Raw genomic sequence first — 17869 nt, 5'->3', positions numbered from 1 at the left:
AATGCAATAAAACAATCTAATGTCGTTACTTCACAGATGCTAAAGTTCCATAACAGATTGTGTTTTTGAACTGGAGAGTGTGCATGTTCTCTTCCTGCTGATGGTCTTTATCATGTTTATTGAATGCACCTTCAGCTGTACACACTGTGTAATCTCACTATGGGCAATGCTGAAGATCAGAAATCAATACTGCTTTGTGTAAATATTGGATTTAGAATGTAGTACCTTGATTTGTTAAGCATTTTATTTTCTGGATTTGCCAAAAACAAACATTCCTGTCTGCTGATTTTTTCCTTGAAAAGGTTCTCAATTGATTTTCTGGAAAATGTATCAGAATATATGGCTGCTGCTATTCCAGTCTAAATTACATGTGCAGTGTTTGAAGATTGTAGTTGACATTGCCCAGTCCTATAACAACATAATAATTCACTCTTACTAAGGTAACAGCCAATTTAGCATCTAATTAGGTGGTTAAAACAGTAGGTTATGTTTACCTGTATAGAGAGCGGTATCATTCATAACAAGCGGTCTGCTGTACTCATGGCAACAGAGAAACTTGGAAAATGAGGTCTGACCAGCTGCTGTGTCAGTAGGCTCAACAGAGGAATATTAAGACCTTATCTATGTCTATCTATGAAGCATTAAAGATGCATTGGCACCCACTTGGTTTTGAAGGCCTTTAAAAACGTATTTCATCTGACTTTCTTTCGTGAAAATTGTCTCTGGGATGAATTGAGAAAAAGTTGAAACCAACAACAATCCAATTCATGCAAAGAACTTGACTCCATTTTGAAATTGGATTGAACCGTAAGGGTTTGTGAGCCTTCATGACTCATTTTATTGAAGCTTACTGCAGTTAGATGATATTTGTTCAGTCAAACTTAACACATTTCAAATTTCACGGCTTTCCACAAAGTTTTATGACTTGTTAAATTAGATAGCGATAGAGCACGGCACTCACTATATTTGAACACAGGTTTATAGAAAGGCCAAGTCCTTACTATTGACCACCATGGGACCATGTTTTGGAAAAATTAGGTACGGTAATCAACTGCGAGAGAACAATATATTTTTTAAGATGTTTGAATTGCACCATGAATTACACATATGTTTCTCAATTTAAAAGATAATTTTGTAAGTCAACAAAGTAGAGTTTATTTTAACCCAAAACATGATCTATTCCGAAACCTAACCCAGTAGGTTTGTTGCCTTAACCTAAGACGATTTCTGACAGAAAGGGCAAATTTCTCCTAAGTGCATTATACTTAGTTCATTAATCTTTTAAATTGGCAAACATCATATGTGTAAATCATGCCACAATTCAAATGGGATCAATAAAATAATAGTCTCTTGCCATTGACTATCGTACATATTTTCTCTATAAAGCCATGGATTAGCAAGAAATGTTGCAATGATGAAAATCTGCAACATTATTACAGTATCTGGATTGTTGAGGATAATTGATTTGCTGATGGTTCATGATGGAAGACAGTTTGGCTAAATACGCTTATCAGTTTAACTGAGCTAAATGATACAGTCCCTCTAGTAAATGAATGCCACAGCATGCTGCAGGGCTAATAGATTCGTTATTTAATACGGGAACTTGAATCATGGCTTTGTGTTGAGGGTATACCGACACATTGCAGATGTTTGCATTGACACTTCACCGCTTAAAGCTTAAGTCTGGCTTATGTCTGGACATTAGTTTTCGCAGCTCTTTTCAGCACATCACGTGTGCTTCCTTGTGAACACGGTGCGCTCTGTTCACACCCTGTCGCCTCCGGTGAAACGCAGTCGTCTCCGCCGCCGAGGAGCGTGTCGGCTGCAGAGTGAGTAGGTGACTTTATTAGAAGAGGATCACTGTCGGTGAAGCCTTTCGAAACAACAGGATCCTTCTGCCTCAATTTGTATTTTAGAATAAGAAGTTAGCGACGTCTTTGAGGGAGCAGGTTGAAGCTTCGAGTTGGGTAAGTAGCATGGTTTCCTCTGTCACAGAAAAAAATCATCCGCATTATGTTTTCTTGACAGTTTATTTTCAAGATGCAGCGATGTGATTTGAGATGACTTGTAAAGGCAGGTGATCGACCGAAACTACCCCAGTTTCGGTGCGTTTTCGTCCACCTGTTTTTATGTGCACATTTTAAATTTGAGCATGATAACGTCAACATTTGTGAAAAAAAGACTAAAAACTTTGCAGAAAACTTTTTACGCTTGGCTGATGTTGAAATGGTGTCGTATCGACAGAAGAAAAATGCAAAAAAAGTGCAACGAAAATAGGGAATTAATCATGACGCAGCCTATACGAAGCATGTGACATAAACGTCACTGAAGAGACGAAACATGGCGGTAAACCATATCATATAACTTTATGTTTATGTTTATTGCTTTTAATCCCTATATATCTATATATATATATATATATATATATATATATATATATATATATATATATATATATATATATATAGATACATATAGATTTTTAGTTTAGTTTAGCTTAGTTTTTTTATATTAAATATATTAAAAAGGCTATAGGCTATATAATATTATAGGCTATAGGCTATATAATATTTATTTGGATGGAATCCTGGCTAGCGAAGCATCAACTCTGCATCAACAAACACTTAACCAGCAGTGCACAGATGTACATTGATGCTTATCACATTACTCAATATGCATTGGCAATTAACCTGAGTGCATGTGGTATTACCATTGCCCATAATTCAAAAGAGATTATGTGATTATCTTTGAACCCAGCACAAGTTTACACCCTGTTTCTTGGTGTATTAAACATCAGAGTGTCTTTATCACTCGCTTTCAAAGAGTTTGTCCCCCTAAAAGATGTTGATTTGCTTTCATGCAGCTGATTCTCAACAGCGGCCACACATTTATGGATTACCCTACTGTCAAGAATCTTGATTAGGAAGTCACTACCTTTTAAAGGGCAAAAATCACTCTAACAATTATAATTAGGGTATAGACATAAAGGACACTTAGATCAGTTTACCAAAAACACATTTCTAATATTTGGTGTTAAAGGTGCACATTTTATTCAGCTTGAACACCAGGATTATAAGAGTGGGATTTGTATTGACACAAATATCCCTCCTGTGTGGACTTGAATAGGTAATATTTTCTCAATCCCATAGTGGCCCTGGAGAGAAGGCAGTTTATTTGTGATTGTGGGTCATTAACACTCTCTCTTGGAGCAAACGGCTCAGTCAGATACAAGCTTCATAACAAACTGAAATATGTTGACTGTTGTGTTTGAAATACTTGACCCAGAATCTCCACATGTGGGCTGCAGGTCATAATTGTTTACGGTCTGGTGTATATGCAGTTCTGCTGAATGCCTATTAGATGAGCATGAATGCCTTTATGTCATCATCTACAGCTACATTTCTTTATTGCAGAGTTCAAAGCTATGCTGTGCTTTGGTGTATGGAGGAGGAGTCCATAGGGAGTTTTCTTGTCACTGAATAAACATTCTGGCTTTTAAACAGTGTTACAACTGCTCTACTTTCTCTGACTCTGTATTCCTCTATCTCTCTCTCATCATGTCCTCATTCACAAGCAGACTAAACAAACTTAATGCAAATATCAGTTATCTCATTGCATTCCTACTTTGCTCTCTATAACAAGTGGTTACAATTTGTATTTACGATTTATACTTTAAATATCACCATGTGGAACTTGCTTAATGTTTGTATGTCTCCAAGCTGGTGACAACCATGGCCGGAGGCATTATGTTTTTGGGTCTGTCTGGTCCATTCTCATGAACCCAATAATTCAGGAAAGTCTGGAGGGAATGTCTTCAGATTTGGGAAAAATGGTAACCTGGACTCAATGATGAGCTGATTAGAATTTGGCAGTCAAAGGTCAATGTGTTTGGCCATAACTCAAGAATTAAGATGATAATTATGACATTCTCACACAAATGTCAATTTGGATAAAACGATGAAGTGATGACATTTTGGACAGACATGGATGTAAACTGAATCATGACAATACAACCGCAATGCGCAAATTCTAGTTTCACCTTATTTTAGTCCAAGGAAAATGCTATCCCAAATACATATAACTTATGATCTCTGTGAATAATAGTGCTGTTCTAAACAAGTACTATAATTGCTGTTGAGCAAAATGGGCGTGACAGATTTCTTAATCTAAATTCCTTCCAACAGTTGTGAGTGAGAAGACACAGTCAATCATCTAGAGAGAAACCACAGCTCAGGCAAAGTACAGAAGGAAGCAGCCATGAAGAAAATGGACGACACATCTACAGGCAGCTGGACTCTAAACAACAACCCTACCTCCTCTGCAGGGAAGAACTCCTGCCATCCCAATCTGAAGGTACTGTACTCCCCTGACAAACCCTTGGTTTGACCCTTTGCCAAACTGTATCTCATTTGTTACAGTTCCTGAATTCATAACAAAATCTTCACTAAATGCACGTCGTGAATTAAGGTTTGTTGTGTACTGGTACATTTAGTCAAAACTGTGGCATATTGTAAATGGCTTTCCTAGTGGTGTGATGACACATGTGTTCTAAAGCTCCTTTGTTTTCATGTTTTGTGTAAAGACAATACAAACCTCCAATAATACAGAAAAATGTACTGCAAAATACCTTTACAGTATTTTCACAATTCATATTTCATATTTTGTAGAATGTGTTTTGTTTTTTTTTGATCCAGAGAGGGAAAAAGTACTACAGTACAGTTACTCAGGCAAATGGGTTCAGTGTTATATATCAGAGAACATTCATAACAACATGTATCATATTAAGTATTTCAGCCTGAAATGGCAGAAGGACCACATGTCTGTCATTTGATTGGCCTCAAGGGGGGCACAAAAATATCTCTCCAATTACTGGGATCACATGTACTGTATGTGAGCAGCACAGAGTGCACATGTTGATGAATGTACCCTCCAGTGAATATCTAAAAGCTATGTTGCCATTTCTGCTACAGCGGGATTTTTTCAAGCAAGTGTTTTAAAGTTTAAAATGTTTGGGTTTTTTTCATGGATTTCTAGCTGCTTGATTGTGTGTGTGTTGATGCAAATCAATGAGTGTTTGAACACCTACTGAGAGTTTGAGTTGAGCGTGCTTCGTGTTTCTGGGAGGCTTAGTTGATGACTATGCAAGGTGTTGAGTGCAGCAGCTCTCTCTAACCTTTGGACTGGGTATTAAGTTGCTCTGAGAAATTCCATAGACAAAGTTTGTGCTTAAGTAAAAGAGGTCAGATTGGACGTCTTTATTGGATTAGGAAGCACATTGGAGAAAAATTAAAAAGCTGCTTAGTGAAATACCAGGGCAACTACAAGAAACATGCCTTTTTATCCATGTGTGTGTTCTCCCTCCGTGTAATCTTACAATGAACCTCTAAGTGAGGTGCTTTGACTACAACATGCATTCTAGAGCAAGTGTTTTTGTCTCTTTGTAGCACACACGTGTTGCTACTATTCACAGCAGTACTTTGAACGTTGGTTGAGCCCACATTAGGGTTGAATTGCATTCTGCAAATGTATCTTTTCATTTCATTTAAATTATGACGTCTGAAGAAAATGCAGACATCATGATGGTGGTGTAAAGTTTCTATAATGCAGTCATATGAGACCTACCATTCCTCAGACTTCCTGCACAAGCATTATGACCACTTATATTCTGTGGCATGAACGGTGATTATGCACTTGACATTATAGCAAAGCCAGCCACTGCATTGAGAGTTTATTAATCAGCTGCGGACCACCCAGGTGGTAGCCATAGCAACACTGATACCTTGTCATTTACATAATCTTTAAACAAGAAGTGTTGAATGGATGCTGAGGAAATGCCATTCCACACTTCATGTATTTTAGATTCTTGCTGAGCTGGATTGTGTTTGGACGAGCTTTGGGCCAAAGACAAATGGGGTTACAGTTCACATGATGAAGTTTGAGTGCATTGCCGTCCGCTGTACAGAAGCGATGCTGACAGATTTCAGGTCACTGAGGTTTCCATAAGCATGCTGGTTTTTGAGCCACTCTTAACATACTATTAAGCCTGGCTGAAGGTCCTTACTCATGTTGTTTAGCATCTACTTAGCCAATATTGCATGTGGTATGTGGCATGCTTAATTCTTCACCATCTGCTAATTAATTTATGCTTACACTTGGAGTCATGACCTGAAAATATAACATCTGTTTTCAGTGTTATTTGAATGGCACCAAACCTGTGTGTCTCTTACTGCAGCTGATTATAGAGTCCCTCACTCACTCACATGTTGGTATGTATCTTTAAAGTAGGTTATTAATTATAACACCATTATTGTCAGAGCCAGTGGTTTGTGAAGTCATAGTTGTTTGTTAAATAGCAATGGAATAAATTCATTTGACTGAAAAAAAAGAGGGTTTTTTTTGCATGTGCTTCTCTTCCAAGCTATTTTCATCCCCAAGAGTGCAGGCTATGGTTACCTCTCACCTGTTTCCAATTATGCTGCATGTCAGTTGGTCTCAGCTCATAGTGCAGTGGATGAGTCTGCATCCCAGTGGGTTTGGCTTCTCTAATCCTCTCTTTGTTACTGACTGTCAGTGTCCACAGGTGGCTTAGCTTCATACACTCTCTGGCCAAAGCTCTAATAGCCAGCTTTTCCTTTTACAAATGTGTATCTGCCTTGCAAATTCACATCATACAGTACAAACATACACATTCACTCACTCGGAGAAAAACATGCTCAAAGCCACAAGCTACTGCTTAAAAGTTATATATTTTTTTTGTCACAAAATCCCAATATTATTTTTTCTTTCCAGGCTCTGGGTGTTTGAACTACAGTGTTTGAACTGCCTGAACTAAATATAAAAATAATAATAATACAGGTTGATTTGTTCTTTTGAAATTAAAATGTAGAGGAAAAGTGCAGACCACATAGTTTGACACAACGTCTTCTCTTTCTGTATCTCTCTAGATGTTCCTTGCAGCCCTGTCCTTTGCCTACTTTGCCAAGGCTTTATCTGGCAGCTATATGAAGAGCACAATTACACAACTAGAAAGGCGATTCGACATCCCCACTTATCTGATCGGCATCATAGATGGGAGCTTTGAAATAGGTGAGTCTCTCTGTTAGCTGGCTAAAGCTTTTCGATTGAGATACATTTTGATGCATTTAGATCCTTTATGTCTAATGTTTATAGTTTGTTATCCTTTGTTTATATAGTTATATATATAGTTTGGTATATTCTTCATGTTGTTTATTCGATAGATGTATATCTCTCTAGTTGATATGTATATGTATATATAATTTCCCAATTTGGGATTCATTGAGTACATTTTTCTATCTATTGATCTATCTATCTATCTGGAAGCTACTGTAAGACAAGAATATGTCCCCAGCATGCCAGCAAGCTTGAAACCATAACATATATGCATCCCCTTTGAGCTTTGAACAGTCACAGTGGTCACATACCTAATCCTCCTAATGAGTGAATAATGCTTTTGAAGAGCGCAGCATGTAGGCTTTGAATAGAGGGATTTTGTGATGGTTTTAGTAGTTGCACAACAGACTACGGACAAAATGTCTGTGTATGCCTCAGACAAATCTTAATTTTCACACTGACTTTGATCAAAATCTACACAGACCTCTTGAATGGCTGTTGTTACTATAAATTATATTATATTATTATAAGCTGCAGACTGTCTGCTATTATATCCTCAGTTCAAGCAAGTGTGTTTGTGGTATGGTTGTCTGAATATAAAGACCTTTCCTCTGTATTTATATGTCTTGAGGGTAGCGATCTTACAGCTGTCAGCGTAATCAAAACAAGACAGTAACCTACTGTACACCTCACAGATGTATTCCTCCATGGTGTTTCTCCATATCAAAGATGGATCAGGGTCTATAATGTACCATAGGATTGACGAGGATCGATTCAGATTTTTTATTTTTTTTAAAATGAGTTAGATGTTTTTAGATACTTTGTATATCGCAGACCTTTTCTCATATATATACAATCTGTATGGAATACAGCCTTTGAAGAATACTACACTAATTACAATTCTCTCAGCGGTAGGTCTCGTATTTTATTGATTTTCTGATCATCTCAACCTTGCAGGGAATTTGTTGGTCATTGCCTTTGTGAGCTATTTTGGTGCCAAACTCCACCGACCTAAGATCATCGCAATTGGATGTATCTTGATGTCTTTTGGGACCTTCTTGATCGCCATGCCTCATTTCATCATCGACCGGTAGGCAAAGTGTCATGTCTGAATGCAATCACTGCAGCTGACAAACTCTGTTCATGATGATTTTTGTCTTCAAGCATCGTAAACACAATGTATTGACAGTATTCCTTGCACTTTGAAAATGATATATGTATTTGTGCTTTATGTTGTGAGTATCTAACGATACCGGATGCTTTCTCCCTTCCCTTGTTTAACAGTCAAATTGGTATTTTGTACGCAGCTATAAGATCGAAACATCAGTTAGATGGTCTGTGAATTCAACCAATAACCTCTCTCCATGTCCAGCAAGCTCACCTGAGTCCACCAGGGCAGGTGACAGACCTGCTGTACTGCCCTCTAGAGGTAAGAGTGGGATTAGTGTGCTTGGTCAAAAAAACACACACATTGCTTATTTCTTTATTCACAATTTGCCAAATTACCAATACTATTTGTGTATTGTTTCCAATACAATGCCAGACAGATCCCAAGACAAGATTTAGACAACCACCGTAAACTATTCTACTTTGACATTGCTGGAGTTGTCTCGGTGTGATGTTAGACCAAAACCAGTTTTCTTATCATGGTTAATAAGAATAACAAGAATGTAGTAATATTAAATATACAAAGATAGTCAAAGCATGCATTAAGTTCATTTTATTTATTATTCATATTTTGTACTTTTTTGAAGGTTTGAATTTTAAATTCTCATTTTCCCTATTTCATTTTGAACTGTAGGCTGTGAGCGAGAATCCAGTGTTTCAATGTGGGTCTATGTTTTTCTGGGAAATGTCCTGCGTGGGATTGGAGAGACTCCAGTACAGCCTTTAGGCATCTCCTATATTGATGACTACGCACAGTCAGAGAATGCTGCCCTCTATATTGGTAATGCGTTTTACTCACTGGCTATAGCGTTGCACCGTACCAAGATTACTACATAATCAATATGTAATTCATTCAGGAATGGATTTTCTTTGAATTTGTATAATTGAATAAAATGGTTTTATATTAAAGTAACTAAGAAAGAATTACGATTTTTTTGTATGTATTGGTAGGCATAAAATACCAAATAAAAATAAATCTTAAAAATCAAAAAATTGCTGAATTGAGTCCAAACATTTAATGTTTTGTTTGTATGCTAGGAGGTGTTGAATGCGGCTAAATGAAAATACACGTCTTTGTTGGATATTCTAGGATGTGTCCAAACTATATCAATCATCGGTCCTGTCTTTGGGTACCTGCTGGGATCGCTGTGTGCTAAGATCTACGTTGACATTGGTTATGTGGACATGGGTGAGTAAGCTGTCATCTCACTGATAAGTTGTTAATAATTTGTTCACACTGCAGAAATGCACTCACACTCCTCCGTGGAGAGTTGGATTTAGAAATTGGCTGTTGTACACAACGGTGTTAAAGCTGTGTAAGACACAATACACCTGGCATGAGGAAATGAATTATGGCAGTGTAAATCCTGTGATACAGTGTAATCTGACTGGGAAACACTTTTACGCTTTTGTAAATAAAAAACAAGTCAGGAGACGTCTCTTTGGTTCTGAACCAATTTGAATGTCTACCGCAGTCTAAAATGCATAGCGTATATGAAGCGTGTTGAAACGGACTCTGTATAATTCACCTTGCCTTGCAGTAAAAAAAATATAACTAAAAACAATTACATTTTTTGGTAACGTAATTATAGTAAATGGTAAGCAAATTAAACAAAATTAATCTGCATCCTGTCCTGACATGGTTCTTTTCTCGTTCCAGAGACGGTGACCATCACCCCTGGTGATGCCCGCTGGGTGGGGGCATGGTGGCTGGGCTACCTGATCGCTGGTACCATCACCCTCATGTCTGCCGTTCCTTTCTGGTTCCTGCCTAAATCACTGCCCATGCCTGTGGATAAACACGATACCAGCTGCACTCCAGAGCAAACCAGGTTTATCAAAGATTCCCCAACCATGGAGCACAAGTTCAGACCTGAGGAGCCGGCTAACTTACATCAGATGGCCAAAGGTATGATTATAGTCACAGCAAGTTGTAATGTTGGAAGATTTGAAGGTTAAGTAATGGCATCGTAATCTGAATGCAGTCCAGGGAATCTTTAGTGATGTTAAAACTTTCCCTTTTACTGCTATCTTTTGCAACTACTTTCTTTATTTCCTTTATTAACCCACAGTATTCTTACATTTCTACCACAACCCAACTTTTTAAAGAAATGTATTTCTTCTCATGAATTTAAATTGTGTTCAGAACAAATTGTCCTCAGACTAATAAGGTTTCGTCATTTTAAGCATGTTTGAAGGTGTAATTTTGAAGACCACATGCTTGTTATAAAGGCAGTAATCTGTGAATTAAGAAAAACATAAAACAAATTCTCACGTGTTTGAAGAGGAAAAGCCTGCATTTTAAGTGGTTTTCATAAACTTCCCACACAGAATTTGTGCCCACATTGAAGAGTCTCCTTGGAAATCCTGTGTACATCACTTTTTTATGCGTGACCATCATTCAGTTCAACTCTCTCATCGGGATGGTCACCTACAAACCAAAATACATCGAGCAACACTATGGCCAGTCAGCATCAAAAGCCAATTTTCTCATGGGTGAGTAGAGTGTTTTGATAATTCATAGTGTTTACCTTGTTTGAATGACTTTTGTTGGGTCATTTTATCCTTGTAGATGATTTACATGCTTGTCCAAAGCCTGTGTTGCTTCATGGAAAGAAAAGTATTAAAGGATGCAAAGTGATGTGAGCTACATGGTCATCATAAGAGTTTCATGAGCCAGCTTTTGATGAATATTTTATGCTCCAACTCCCACATCCCTCTTAAGGAAACGCTGCAGCTTCGTCAGGTTTACTGAAATCATTGGACAGTTTTTTTTTGTTTTTTTTAAATCACACAGATTAATGAGACCAGTTATAAGGTCAATGTTATGGATTTGGAGATGATGTAATAACAGCATTTTCCTCCACGTAACAGAATGAGTGAGGAGGGTGTTGCATGAAGAGAAATGCATTTCTATCCTCTCTACCAACAAAAGTCATTTTCCTGTTTTACAACATGACTGCAGTACACTTTACATGAAATATGAATGAGATTACTTTCATATGAATGAGTGCTCTTTCTTTGATCCCTTTTGGGAGCGATGTTGATGCCTGATGTTGCTTATTCCTGTTGTTTCTTGACAAATCTGTTTATATTCTCCGTCTTGGCAAGGCATGATCAACATCCCGGCTGTGGCCCTTGGTATGTTCTCTGGAGGGGTTATCATGAAGAAGTACAAGCTGGGTATCATGGGAGCAGCTAAATTTACCTTTGGGACCTCGTTGCTGGGCTACTTCCTGTCGCTCATTTTCTTAGTCATGGGCTGCGAGAACTCCAAGGTGGCCGGTATCACAGTGTCATATACCGGGTATGTGATGTCTCAATGCATTTCCCTCATATGTGTAGTGTAAGGTAAACAAAGGTTAAAAAATAAATAAAAGGTAACAAAAGAAGGAGCTAGCTTTGGATTTAGGGAAATTCAACAATAAATCAGTACAGCTGAGACACTTTCTGTGTCTCTATTTTCATATTCCATGCACATTACTGTGGTTGTGGCTTCCATATTTGATACATTTTTTATGAGAGCTGTCAATAATATATGCATATTCTTCATGTTGTCATACACAGAGTGGAAGGCTTGTCTTATCAAGAACAGTCTCTCTCCTCTGACTGTAACTCGGGTTGCTTGTGCTCAAGAAGGGAGTGGGATCCGGTGTGTGGAGAGAACGGGATCACCTACATGTCCCCCTGCTTGGCTGGATGCACCTCCTCCACTGGGGCCGGCAGAAATACGGTCAGACACCCACCACTGACTACATGCCACATCCATATTTCTCAGTTTAATGCAGCTTAATATTTCGGCTTAATTGCTGTGATTCTTTCCTATCATGCCTACGGATGCCAACAGAGTAGCACATGATATTTCAGTTGTATTGGCGTGACTATTTCCCCTCAAGACAAGAAGTGTTTCCTACCTTGCTGCAGCTCATCTATCATTCTTCTTTGTTAGGTGTTTGACAATTGTAGTTGTGTATTGCTGGCTGACACCCAACAAGGCAACTCAACGGCCACTCTGGGCCAGTGTCCACGCAGAGACAGCTGTGACAAAATCTTTCCTTACTTCCTGGCTCTGTCTGTGCTCAGCTCCTTCATCATCTCTCTTGGGGGAACACCCGGCTTCATGCTGCTTGTCAGGTCCGTCGACAACCCCCCTTGTGGAGTCACTAGACTCATTACACATGCAGCCTGTTGTTGGAGCAATACATCATGTTGGCATTCTTGAAAAGATGACACTTCCTGCCGTACCAGAACATTTTTATCATTTATTATCATCAGTGGAGATATTTCCAGAAGTTTGCATTAAAGTAATATTTTTACTTTTGTGCTTTCAAGTGTAAATCATTGTTTTTCTCTAAGTGTTGCAAGGTTTAGTCTAAGGTTTAGGTTGAGTCTCCTTAAACCCCTCAGTCTTGTCTCTATAGGTGCATTAAGCCTGAGCTAAAATCTCTTGCTCTTGGAATCTACACGTTGGCCACTCGCACCCTCGGTGAGAACCGTGTGTGTGTGTGTGTGTGTGTGTGTGTGTGTGTGTGTGTGTGTGTGTGTGTGTGTGTGTGGAAATTATTACTCACCACCTTTAATTATTTCTAAAAAATATCAGGATCCTATGTGAACCATTTTTATCACCAAGTATTTTGAAACTTATTTTCTTTTAAAAAAGCATCACTATAAGCTTTACAATAACATAATTATTTTTTGTCATTTTATCAAAGTTCCAAATGATTGATATCTCACCTTTGAAGCAACCCTTAAAGTGCTCTTTGTTTGAAGTAACAAGTTATTTTGAATTTTGAACAGCTGGAATACCTGCCCCAATATACTTTGGAGCCATTATCGACACAACATGCCTCAAATGGGGAATCAAGATGTGTGGCGGAAGAGGAGCATGCAGAATATATAACACCTCAGCTTACAGGTGATTTGATAGGGCATTTGTTATGACATGCTGTATGTAATATCCACCAGGATGCCTTCTACAACTAAAGTTTACTTTCAAACATAACAAAACATCTATAACCAAGTTACTTGCCCTGCATGGCTGCAATGCTTATGAACAAAATGATTAGATGGATTAAAAATAGAGAAACAATGTTGCTATTGTTAGACCCTTACCACTAGTGGTACAAATGTATAACGCATAAGTTTGCCACTTGTAGCTCAACTCTTTCCCAGTTTGTCCCTTAACAGTACAGCCTCTTTTTTTTTTTTTTTGCAGGATAGTGTACCTGGGCCTGACTCTGGGCTTAAGGACAATCTCCTTCCTTCTCTGTATTTCAGGCTTTGCTCTACTCAAGAGACATATAAAGAAAGAGGAGAAAAATGCTCTGACCAATGGGAGTACAGAGTTGGAGTCACTAAGGAAAGAAGAGAAGGGTTCCATACACTGTGAGCAGTTTATACTGGCTTTGGACTGCAATCCTGACAGAGAGACTCACTTGTGAGCCTCAGCACAAGCTCTTCTCTTCTGACTCCGCTCCATGGAGCATCTCAGTCAGATGCATAGAGAAACACAAACTGTGGACACTTTTAATAGCATTCAGAGTATATATTTGAACAGGACTTGCGGAGATGACGAGTCATTTTAAAAACAAAATATACTATTTCTGGAATGTATATATGTGTGTTTTTCATGATTGGAAGACTTTTGTAGAAAAAAAGAATGTAATTGTGCTGTATTTTCTATGTTGGTCTTTGTTTTTATGAATAAATTTGATGAAATACATTTTTGGATTCAACATATATTAAAGGTGCAGTGTATAGAATCTGGCGGCATTTAGTATTGACGTCGCAGATTGCAACCAACTGAAACTTCCCCTGTGTGCCAACCGTGTAGGAGAACTACGTTGGCTGACGCAAAGTGTCTTCTGTGAACAAATAAGGTCAACAAGCAGATCAAAGTTTAAGCAGCACAGCAGCAGCTAAAAGACTTTCCCCTTTTCAAACTGGGAAACTTCCTGTACAGACGTAACAAAAAGCATCCCATCACTTAGATTAAACCATTGTTTCTGTTGAGGCGGTATCAGCCTTTTCAGTGACTTCATTTTTTACATCATCATGACAATGAGAGAAGCACTATCTGGGGTTTTAAATGTTTATTTTTCATGCTCATGTTCATATACCAACCAAACTGTCACAAATGTCAGTGGCAGGAAATGCCAGGCCAACTCTAAATTGTTTGTCAAATTATGCATATTAAGGTTTTAAGGTAGATCTACCATTCCAGGATGCGTAGTAAGGTTAAAAGGCAGATTATTTACATTATTTCTTTATTATCTGTTAAAACAAAGACGCTGATAATCAGCACATCAAGTCAAGGGACAAGTGTGCTTATCTCACTGAAAGAAATTAAACAACTTTCGTTGCAAATCTTTGAGGAAACTGGTGCACAATCTCTCTACATTGCAATTAGTTCAGCATAATGACATAATGTATTTCTGGGATTATGTCAGGTATTAATCATTATTAAGAGTTAGCATAAGCATGAGCCCCTGAGCCAAAATTGAAATCAATTCGAACACTTTTAATACTGAAGAGTAACAACAAATACATATTTGATGTTCATGGCAAAGACTTTAGTAAGATGATGTTTTCAGCATGTGAGAAGTTGACATGCTCCTGTTTATCCGATAACATGGTCTACTGTTTGTTTAATCTCACCAATTAAAAAATGTGCCTCAGCTTAAACTTAAAAAGAACATAACATTTGTAAAATATATTACAAACCATTGCCTCTGGTGGCCCACTGCATATGGCATACAGTTTTAGTGTCATGAGAAAAAAAGTATCCATGTAAAGAGGAGGAATATGAAAACAATTGTCACTGTGTTCCTGTGGTTACTGATCTTTTTTGGCTGCAGGACTCTGGAGATTCTGTGGATCAAGTACAAGATTAAAAACTCAAATACACTCCAGTATTAGGTGGGTTAATATACTGTACAATATGTAGCTTGTGATTTGGTATTTGGAAGCAAACTTGTGTGTGTGTGTACATGTGTGTGTACGTGTGTGTGTGTGTGTGTGTGTGTGTGTGTGTGTGTGTGTGTGTACGTGTGTGTGTGTGTATACTATACCTGGAGTTGATGATGTTCTGTCAATAGTCTGTCATACTCTTGTGCCAAACCTTTGGCCTGCCTCCTCATGGCCTCCACTTCAGCATGAGACTTGCGGACAGCTACACACGCAAACAGTACTTTGTCTATCAATTGCTCTTCATATCATCAATGCCCCTTAGAATGAGCTTCTAGTGTTAGTCTATATTTTTTTCTCATAATTATAGCTTTTCATGAACATTTTATTGTAAGAACATTTCTTTGTTTTAAAAATAATTAACTGCAGATCTGTATGAAGGAAGTGATGATCACTCACCCTCCTGAGCAACCTTTACTTGATCTGCCAGCTTCTCAGCTTCCAGCTTCAGTTGCTGGTTTTTTACTGACATGGATTTTTCCTCATCCAGGAGAGCCTGAGCACAAAATATTCTCCTTAATTACTAACAGCAGACAACAGAGCACATATAGAATACAAATCACAGAAACAGTTCTCTGTGAAAATACAGTATGTAACAATGCCTACACACTTTAAAAGTTGAGTCACAAACATTCTGAAAATGCAAAGTAATGTTATACTAAATGTACAACATGAATTGCAGTAGATATTACACATTGGGGAAGTTCATGTGTAAAAAAGAGTTTTATCTCTGCCGTCAGACTCTGATTAACTCTTACTTTTGTGAGCATCAAGTTGTCGTCCTGGTGCAGCTTGGCTGCTTTGACAGCACTGTCCATCTGTGCCTGAAGACCAGCACTGTTCTCCCCTGTGACAGCAACCTGGTTTAGCAAGGTGACAATCCGACGCATGATACTGTGATGGAGGACAGGAAGAGATGAGAATCGGAAGAAAAGTAGACGGGGCCTCAGAAAGTGAAGTGGACAGTTGTGTGGAATGGTAATGTTTGTCTTTGACGAGGGCCCCAAACACATTCTGTTAAGCTGAATAAATGTGGAAGGAAATAACACTAACAGCCAGAGGAAGAGAGAGAAGCCAGATATGTAGAGGTTCCTCTGGGCTCTGAACAGCTTCATGTGGACATTGTCGTACAAATTTGGGTTCACCTTGGCATCGTGCATTGGGTCAGGACCTGAGTACTTCTGCACCTCACGGAGAGCATCTGAGGGTGGGCAGGGGGACAGACGCATGAATGAACTGGACTGACAACATGCTGTCAGTGTACTTAGTGTTATTCAATGTCAGCCATAGCAGGTTGCTTACCGAGGAAGAGAACAATGAGAACCATGATCATGGTAAAAAAGCATTTGTTCCAATATGGAGATAACCAGTTCCATATTCTCCAGTTAAAAACTGAACACCATCTACAAAGTAGGTAAAAAGGCCATTGTGAGTGAAACATAATACACAGTAGATCTACCCTGGAAGGACATACATGCACTCTGCTGGTGATTTGTGTGAAGTGGCTCTTTCATTTTTCTTATTTACAATCAGACTCTTGCATAGGACTTTTTCTTTAAATTATTGGTTCAGAAAATGGGCCTCTGCACAGGAAGCTGAGGACGAGTTGCTGAATGAACTTTTGATTGTGTTTTGGGTTTGTGAGTTAAATTGCAGTACCTCCGTGCTGATATGAAGGGTATACACAAGATTAGGTTGACTGCTATCTCTGCATAAAGGAAGAAAGCCACAGCAGTCCACTGGAGAGTCATTGTGACTGTGATGTCCTGAGGAGATATACAGCTTTCATTAGCTCCATGTGTACAATTTATTACATATCTGGATTGCATATTTCAAAGCATAACATCTTTCAACATAATATCTTTTCATGTCGTTCTATTCCTCCATTAGATAGTAGCAACGAATGTTAGATTACAACAGCAATCATTCCCACATAAACAAATGGCTTTGGAAGAATACATATTAAGGTGCTCTTTGCCTACAAAACTATATACAGTATATTGTACTATACTACTCATATTGTAAAGTGACTTTTTGAGCACACACAAATGTTTCTTTAAGACTACTACATGAAACAGGCAATCTGCAGCAGGCATTCACAGCCCATTTTCTATTTAAAGGCTTTTACCGCTAAATATATTTTTACTGCTCAGCATTAGTATGAGTGGCTTATTCTGTTTAAGAGCAGGAGGTGGTTAATCTATTCCAAGCAATGAACAGAGTTGCTGCCTTACCAGACAAAGTTGTGCGATCAGAAGAATGAGAAAGTCCAGACACGCATGCGCTCACACACATTTACAACAGCTGCTGGTGAGCATATAAGGGGCTTCAGCCCCTAAAGAATCCTCCACTGTCGAGATCATTGGTCTGCCACTTTGGAGATCACAACTTAACTGATCAATCTAACCAAAGGGTTTGATTTCAGTTAGGAGTGAGTGCAAGACTTGTCTTACATGATTTTTTTCTTCTACTCCACTTTATCTTTTGTCTGAGCGTGTTTGTTGATGTCTTCTCATGTTTCATGTCATGGTACAAAAATAGTCATGTGAGGGAGGGACACTCAGTCTCTTTTTTAAAATAATAATTAAGCCTTGGTGTTCATTAC

The 17869-nt window shown here is 38.3% G+C and overlaps 2 protein-coding genes across 4 annotated transcripts; one reads left to right on the top strand and one right to left on the bottom strand.

Annotated features, from left to right (window-relative positions):
• Nucleotides 1–1763: 1763 nt before the first annotated feature.
• On the top strand, nt 1764–13958 carry LOC137881155 (solute carrier organic anion transporter family member 1C1-like). 3 transcript variants are annotated; one of them, XM_068722944.1, is made up of 15 exons: nt 1764–1967; nt 4185–4353; nt 6945–7086; nt 8089–8221; nt 8439–8560; nt 8933–9079; nt 9389–9487; nt 9959–10207; nt 10630–10794; nt 11410–11605; nt 11866–12031; nt 12248–12432; nt 12720–12784; nt 13096–13213; nt 13576–13958. In XM_068722944.1, the coding sequence occupies exons 2-15, from the start codon at nt 4258–4260 to the stop codon at nt 13685–13687; spliced, it is 1995 nt and encodes a 664-aa protein (XP_068579045.1). In that variant the 5' UTR covers nt 1764–1967; nt 4185–4257; the 3' UTR covers nt 13688–13958. The 3 variants fall into 3 exon arrangements, with proteins under 3 accessions (XP_068579045.1, XP_068579044.1, XP_068579046.1); XM_068722943.1 differs by having other exon boundaries at nt 13514–13958; XM_068722945.1 differs by lacking the exons at nt 1764–1967; nt 4185–4353; nt 6945–7086 and having other exon boundaries at nt 8195–8221; nt 8504–8560; nt 13514–13958.
• Nucleotides 13959–14385: 427 nt separating this feature from the next.
• On the bottom strand, nt 14386–17652 carry LOC137881458 (B-cell receptor-associated protein 29-like). The gene is made up of 8 exons (XM_068723412.1): nt 17499–17652; nt 16924–17030; nt 16567–16667; nt 16318–16465; nt 16023–16158; nt 15664–15760; nt 15369–15469; nt 14386–15168 (listed from the first exon to the last, which is right to left on the bottom strand). The coding sequence occupies exons 2-8, from the start codon at nt 17013–17015 to the stop codon at nt 15133–15135; spliced, it is 711 nt and encodes a 236-aa protein (XP_068579513.1). The 5' UTR covers nt 17016–17030; nt 17499–17652; the 3' UTR covers nt 14386–15132.
• Nucleotides 17653–17869: the final 217 nt, after the last annotated feature.

This window comes from Cebidichthys violaceus, unplaced genomic scaffold (genome assembly GCF_023349555.1).
Source record: "Cebidichthys violaceus isolate CVI_PGR_0920_01 unplaced genomic scaffold, fCebVio1.0.p SCAF_3, whole genome shotgun sequence".
NCBI classification, from domain to species: Eukaryota; Metazoa; Chordata; class Actinopteri; order Perciformes; family Stichaeidae; genus Cebidichthys; species Cebidichthys violaceus.
The sequence above is the reverse complement of the archived record's forward strand: the minus strand, read 5'-3'. Positions and strand labels throughout refer to the sequence as shown.